Here is a 7,126-nt window from a genome sequence, read left to right on the forward strand (position 1 = left end):
TGTGGAAAACAAAGCATGACAAGCCCTTCTTCTCAGGCTAGTTATTCCATTCTGAGGTATCAATAGCACAATTTATATCATTTTATGCTCCATCTTGTTGAAAGCAAAAAGGATTTTTGAGGGTTTAAGCCTTTCAAGTGTAGGAGTGGCCTCGGTGGAGGACAAGATGCGGGAAATGCGACTGAGATGGTTTGGACATGTGAAGAGGAGAGACACAGATGCCCTAGTGCGGAGGTGTGAGAGGCTGGCTATGGATGGTTATAGAAGAGGTAGGGGTAGGCCGAAGAAGTATTGAGGAGAGGTAATTAGACAAGACATGGCGCAGTTACGGCTTACGGAGGACATGACCTTAGATATGAGGGTCTGGAGGACCCACATTAGGGTAGAAGGCTAGTTCATAGTCTCATTATTCTTCTCTATTCATAGGCGTAGTAGTGAATTTTGATCTCTTGTGCTTTGACTTCTGATTTCTGTTATTATTTATTACTTTCTATACTTTGACTACTCTATTTTATCTGTGACGCTTTCGTTATTTATTTATTTGTTATTTGTTATGTGTATTTATTTATTTATTTGTATTTATTTGTTATCTATTCGTTATTTGTTTGTTGTTTTTCTCATAAAGCTTTTAATTTCCTATTCTTATCTAACATTTTTTATGCGTTTATGCTTTTACTGAGCCGAGGGTCTCTAGGAAACAGTCGTCCTACCCTGGTAGGAGTAAGGTCTGCGTACGTTCTACCCTCCCCAGACCCCATGTTGTGGGATTTCACTGGGTTGTTGTTGTTGTTGTTGTTGTATATAAGATTTATAAGGTTAATGTATTGATTTTATAGTTTTAATATAATGCATAACTTAAATATTTGGATCTGAATAGATAAGCCAACAATCATTATAAAACTTTAACTTGATATATCCTATTTTATTTGTTGTTTTAATCTTAAAAAGTTAGCAAAAATTAAAGTGTATATAATAGGAAAATGTATAATTTCAGAATGTTCATAATATGTAACGAAAGACAAAACATAATATTGTACGTCTACTATGCATCACAAAACTTGGAGATGCATTTTTCTAAGATGGAATAAAAAAGCAATGCATCATCGAATTTGACTTAATTAGTTGAAAACACAATTCGAACAAGTGCTCACTGATGGATGTGATGATTATTTCTTAAAATCACCTCTTAAATCATGCTAACAAAGAAGAACAATAAATAAATAAAATAAATATTTGAACTTTACAAACCCGATGACCACGAGCATCCATGATTTGATCAGAGGCCACCAACTTGAACTTATATAGTACACATAATTGTTTACATGCTAGACTTTAATTTGGATTCAATCATAAATTAGTATTTTTCCCATACTAATTCACGTAGGGATCCAAATTATTATATCCTTTTTTTTTAACTAAATGGTGAGAAGTATTGAGAAATTCTGCTTGTTTGTGGGGAATTAGTATCATTATTCCTTAGTTTATTTAAGAAAAAATAAAATAAAACAAATCTGATGAAATTAAATAACAGTTTGAGGAAATAATAATTAGAAGACTTTTTCTAATTCTTCTTTCCATATATTTTAGGAGTCTATATTAATTTTCTTTCTCTTACCATATATTTTAGGACTCTTAATATTTTAAAATTTTTATTATAGTTAATAATTAAATTACTTAGTTTAATATAAACATCAATCACATACAAATAAATATTTATTTACACCTTCCACACCACTTCCTAGGAATATGGATGACTCCATTTTGCTTTACCTAGAAACATGATTGTGATTCGTAAACATACATCCCATTTTAATTGAAAAGATTTTCGGACGATTTAAAAGTAGATATCAATATTCATATATAATATTCTTTGTATATAAAAGATAATCCAAAAAGTAGACACTTGCAAAACATAATATCAAATTATCAATATTCTCCAAAAAATTTTCACAAAACACAAGTATTTCTCAAAAAATATTTCCAAATAACTATGCCAAGACCAAAAAAATTATACAACAACATTACCTCCGTACTAAAACAAATTAAAAATTGGCTATATAAATTTTCTGACTATGTTTGACCAAAAATCTATATAAATAAATACAAATGTTGAAAGGAAAGACACAAAGTAGCAATACTCTGGTAAGGAAAATGTTTACAAGCCCCCAAGGCAAAGCTAGGTAGGATAGAGGGGCTATTCGAACCCCTTTTGTGAAAAATTATAATGTTTATATAAAGTTAATATTATATATAAGAGATATTAAACCCCATTTAGCTTCTTCGTATGTTTACTTGATATTATATATAAAAGATGTTAAACCTCTCGTTCCGAAATGCTTGAATTTTTTATTTTGAAGATCAATAAAATAAGGTATATTATATGTACTTGTTTGCAAAACTCAAAATTCAGCATCCTAGTCCTTTCATTATCCTGAAAAATCATTCCTATATATAATCCATATGGCTTGCTCTTGAATGTTTTAAGCACCCCCGACTGGCAATTCAAAAGCAGCAAAAAAATGGATACATATTGGCAAATCCAAAGAGAGGTTTATTGTGTACATTTATACACCCAATATTATATAAAAGAAATTCGGTAATCTCCTCCGCGGCGGCCCAAAAGCAGAAGTTTCGATTCATTTGAATATTGTGCGTCATACATACATGTATTCACCCTCGCGGACTGCATTAGCAGCTCCTTTTCTGTCTTCCTCCGCCTCCTTTTCTCGCTCCTTCCAGCTCTCATAGTGATGATCATCTGTGAGCAATTCATGCCGACAAATTGGACAAGAGTTGTGCTCATCCTGTTAAACAAACAGTGAGAATATCGGAAGACTTAAAGAGGTTGTAATTGGACAAGAACAAAATGTATTGAGGAAAATTATCACGATGGCAAAAATACAATAAGTAGATCAAAGTTTCACTTTCATACCAGCCATGGCTTTAGGCAAGGAGGGTGAAACATATGTTTGCAGGGCAACTCTTGCATCTTGTCATCTACAACTAACACCTCCCTGCAAATTGCACACTCCGCATCTGCACCAAGCTTCATCAAGAAATCATCTGTGACAGTAGTAACTGGGAGGTTTGCCACGACTCGTTTACTGGCAGGTGGTGCTCTCGGGGCAGCAGGAACGTCGTCCAGAATCTTAAATAGAACAAATTAGAAACGTCTTTAGTTCAAGCCAACTTGTTTTGGCCTTAGGAAGAATGCATCTAATTCCCCTATAAGAAGTTTTTCGTTTTATTTTTTAAAAAAGAAGAGCATGCCTCCATGGTAAAGCTTTGTCTAGTGTTACGTAGAATTTTCCATTCAAGAACCTTTTTCCCCCAGAGCTATGAGAAATAAAATAAGAGTGGATAAAATTCACTGTTTAACTCAATGTTTTTCTTAGACAGGAGGGCATGTGAGAATGCAGTAACTTTGAAGGTTAGGGAACTCCAAACGACACACCCTTGACATATTGCTTCTCAACTGACTGAAAACTACAGGCAACAGTTGTGTTTAATGTGAGGACAAGAGTATACTAGAGATACCTCTGGTATTATATTATCTAGTCTAGCAACCAGCTGCTCAAGTACATTGCGAGCACCTTCCGTATCGTTAACATTGGTTGGATCACCTTGAGAGGATTCACCAGCAAGAAGTGCTGCAGCAGCAGTGAGAATATGAGACTGCTCGAGCCAAGCAGGCTGCTCAGGCTCAGGGTCAACAGTAAGATGCCCCTCAAAAAGGAATCCTGAATCAAAATAACAGTATAACTATCAAATACATGCAACAATTTGGTTGGTATACTTGTAGCAATAGGGCACATGGCTGATGCATTAAAAATTCATAAAGAGGTCTTATCAGTACTTCTATTTGAGCCATTTTCTGTTGATGTTGTATTCTGAGATTCATTCTCTACTTCAGCTAACTGCTCTCGTGCCTGAGTAATGCAACTCTGCAAATGTTTCTTCTCAGACGACCCTGACACCAGGTGTTCAGCCTCAACGAATAGCCCAAGCCCAGCATTCCAAAATCCAGGCATTGTGTATCTTGTCTTTAAAATGGTGGCAACCCGACATACAACCGTATAGAACTGCAAGCATTTGGAATCACTCAGATTTATTCAGTAGTAATAGAACTACTTATGCAAGTAAAAGTACTTGTTATAAATCTTTTAAACGTTTTTTGACGAGTCTTAGGCAATTAAAGGCACTTAAAGATGACTTAACGCAAAGTAAATACTGCCTTGTCAATTCTCGTGTGCATTTCCTTTTTCAAATCATCATCTACAGTTCATGATGAGAAAGACTTACACAGATATAAAGCAAACTGAAATCATATATTTTGAGATGACTTTGGGCATACTAATGTCATTCACTAGTTACCCTACAACATGACGGAAATGACATTTTGCATGTTTGAATCTCCCTCCCACCTGAAGGCTTTGAGGGAAGGTAAGGGTGATTTAGAGCTTTGATAGAGTATTTTTCCCAAAAATATGCTAGCATGAGATCTGATGACTATTACGAACAATATGAAAAAGCTATATTCTTCATAACATTAGTACATATACTCCATGAATCATTCACTTGTGACAAAAAACAAATTAACAATATGAGCATATGGGGTTAAATAGTCAGTTATCAACATCTATTGCCGTAAAATCTCTCTCAAATAAGAATAATGAGTGAAGAAGTGCTTAACAAAAGAACCAGGCACAGAGATAGAGCAGCAGCTACTAACCAGCCTATACTAAACCACTTGCTTAGTTAATGTTTTTCAGAAGGAATACAATCCCTTCTCCATAAACAAGGATCTCTCTGAAATACAACAATACGCTGGTCATTTTTTCACTACTCTTTTGTGTGTTTATTAATAATAAGAATATGTGGACTAGTTCCCTTTTGTGGATAGACCTATTTTGAATTCTCTTTTCAAGAAGATCAATTATTTAATTTCTTCATGGTGATATTTATTGGCAACTAAACTATCTACTAGTTAGAAAGAAAAAAGTTCCACTTAATGCATGAAAGAGGTTTTGCTCTCCACATAAAAACAACAAATTGGCTCTTCATCATAGTTATGAATACCAGCTAGCTTAATCAACTGGACCGTATAATTAGCAGAGCATAGTCTTTGTAGATAAGCTATCTCGTTTTGTAATAAAGAAACAAGACCAAAATCAACAACCTGGTCGATCATCTCCTTTTTAAGCCCAGCTTATCACGAGGGTGAATGTTTTCCAATAAAAAAAACCTCCTAAGTGATATCACTTTCTAATGTTTTATTATGAAGCTATTGAAGCAAAACCATTTCACATCAATTTGAGAAAAACAGCTCACATCAGCACCTACAACTCTTCATTCCAATCTTGTTCCATATATAAAGTTATCAAGTATCACCAATCAACGCTCAACCATCCCGCCAAATGCTATTATTACACTCGACCAAGTTCATGTCCAACCAAACACTAGAAAAGGATATTTCACATTCCACAAAACAAGGCATGGGTTTACTAAAGGGGTTCAAAATATATAAAAAAGTAACCACACGAAAAATGCAAGAGGATTCAAAATTTACTATAAATACATAAAAGTAATTTTAACCAAATATATATAGAGTAGTTTCCCACGAACGAAGTTCGGATGAAACCCCTTTCACTCATTTGGGTCCACCCCTGCTTGGTTCCAAGTGCACAACCAATGAAGTGCTTAATTTGTTATGGCATAATCCCTAGTTCCTCAACCAACTCATTCTTTCCGAAGCAAACTATTCTCAATAATTAAGCTCCGAGAAGGCCCATGTGCACAATCAATTACTTAATTGGTTATGGCATACACCTTACTTCCTCAATTAAGTCGTGTATTTTCGAATCAAACAATTCTCATTTCTCAAAAATTCAGCTCCGAGAAATGAAACTCGCACCAAGTTTACTTTTTTTTTTACAGCTATCCAAACTTATGTATAATTAAGACATGAAAATTCCCGGTATCAGAAGAGAAAATCCAAAAAGAAAACAATTAAATCAACATTTCTCCTTTTTCCCTTCATTTTCTGGGTTTCTTTTGGAGGAATTCATTAGTTGGGTCAAGGAAAAACCATTAAAAAAAAGGAACTTGGAGGGAAAACAAGGAAAAGGGCAGAAATAACAAGTGCATAATAGATAAATGAGTAATAAAAGGAAAATCCAGAAAAAGGAAAGTTACCGAATTACGAAGAGATGGTGAAGCAGAAGGATAGTATTGAAGAAGAAGCGATCTAATGGAAGATACAGCTTCCTCAAACATTTGTTTCTTCCCTAATTGCTTCTGCAATTCTTGAATCTTCTGCTTTAATTCTTCCTCCATTCTTAATTCAATTAAATATGCCCTCTTTGGATCATTGCATTGCAGTAGATTTATATATTTGTTGGTCGCAGCTGCTGTCTTGTGGAGGGGGAAATCAACCGCTTAGGTTCAAATCGGGTTTTCGGGTCATGTGATTGTTCCAAAATTGTTGTCTAACATTTCACTCATTGTAGTTACAAGTTAAAACTCATATTTGTAATCAGTATTTTAAAAGGGTAACTTATCTTAATTCCACTAATTTAAGAATTAATTATTTAAATATATATTGATTTATAATATTATAAATTTTATCAAATTTTAAACTCTAGATATACGTATCTAGCGCGAGTCAAGATACATGTATTTCAGATATGGATCAAAATTATGTGTCATTTGTTCTAAATACAATGTCTCTAAGTAGATTCGTATGTATTCGGAATACATAGACAAATCTCGCTCGTCTTACTTCTATCTCACTCGCTATCTGGTATCTCAAATACATGAGAAGATTGAAAAAAGGGCGTCTTTTAAGTGTTTGTTGTATTTTGGGTGACTTTGATTTGGTCAAATGCGATTAGATGAAAAGTAAATTTGATTAGAGTAATTAAAAATTTTGGAATGTATATTAATATTTCAAAATTTTTGAAAAGTCTTCCCTCCCTTTTTAAATTTCAAATTTTAAAATTTCCCCATTCATTAACTTTTTAATCTTGATTACTCTCTTTTTCTTTCTCTTTTCAAATTTCTCTCTCCCCCCATCTTTTTTTTTCTTTCTTTCTTTCTCTCTTCCTCTATTTTCTTCTCCTTCTTT

At 33.9% G+C, this 7,126-nt stretch overlaps 1 protein-coding gene across 1 annotated transcript; it reads right to left on the reverse strand.

Moving 5' to 3' along the window:
• Window positions 1-2,405: 2,405 nt before the first annotated feature.
• On the reverse strand, window positions 2,406-6,488 carry LOC129889357 (E3 ubiquitin-protein ligase AIP2). Its single transcript, XM_055964628.1, has 5 exons — window positions 6,196-6,488; window positions 3,857-4,082; window positions 3,538-3,740; window positions 2,933-3,148; window positions 2,406-2,804 (listed from the first exon to the last, which is right to left on the reverse strand). Exons 1-5 carry the CDS (start codon window positions 6,334-6,336, stop codon window positions 2,655-2,657), a joined length of 936 nt encoding a protein of 311 aa, XP_055820603.1. The 5' UTR covers window positions 6,337-6,488; the 3' UTR covers window positions 2,406-2,654.
• Window positions 6,489-7,126: the final 638 nt, after the last annotated feature.

This window comes from Solanum dulcamara, chromosome 5, assembly GCF_947179165.1.
Source record: "Solanum dulcamara chromosome 5, daSolDulc1.2, whole genome shotgun sequence".
NCBI lineage: Eukaryota > Viridiplantae > Streptophyta > Magnoliopsida > Solanales > Solanaceae > Solanum > Solanum dulcamara.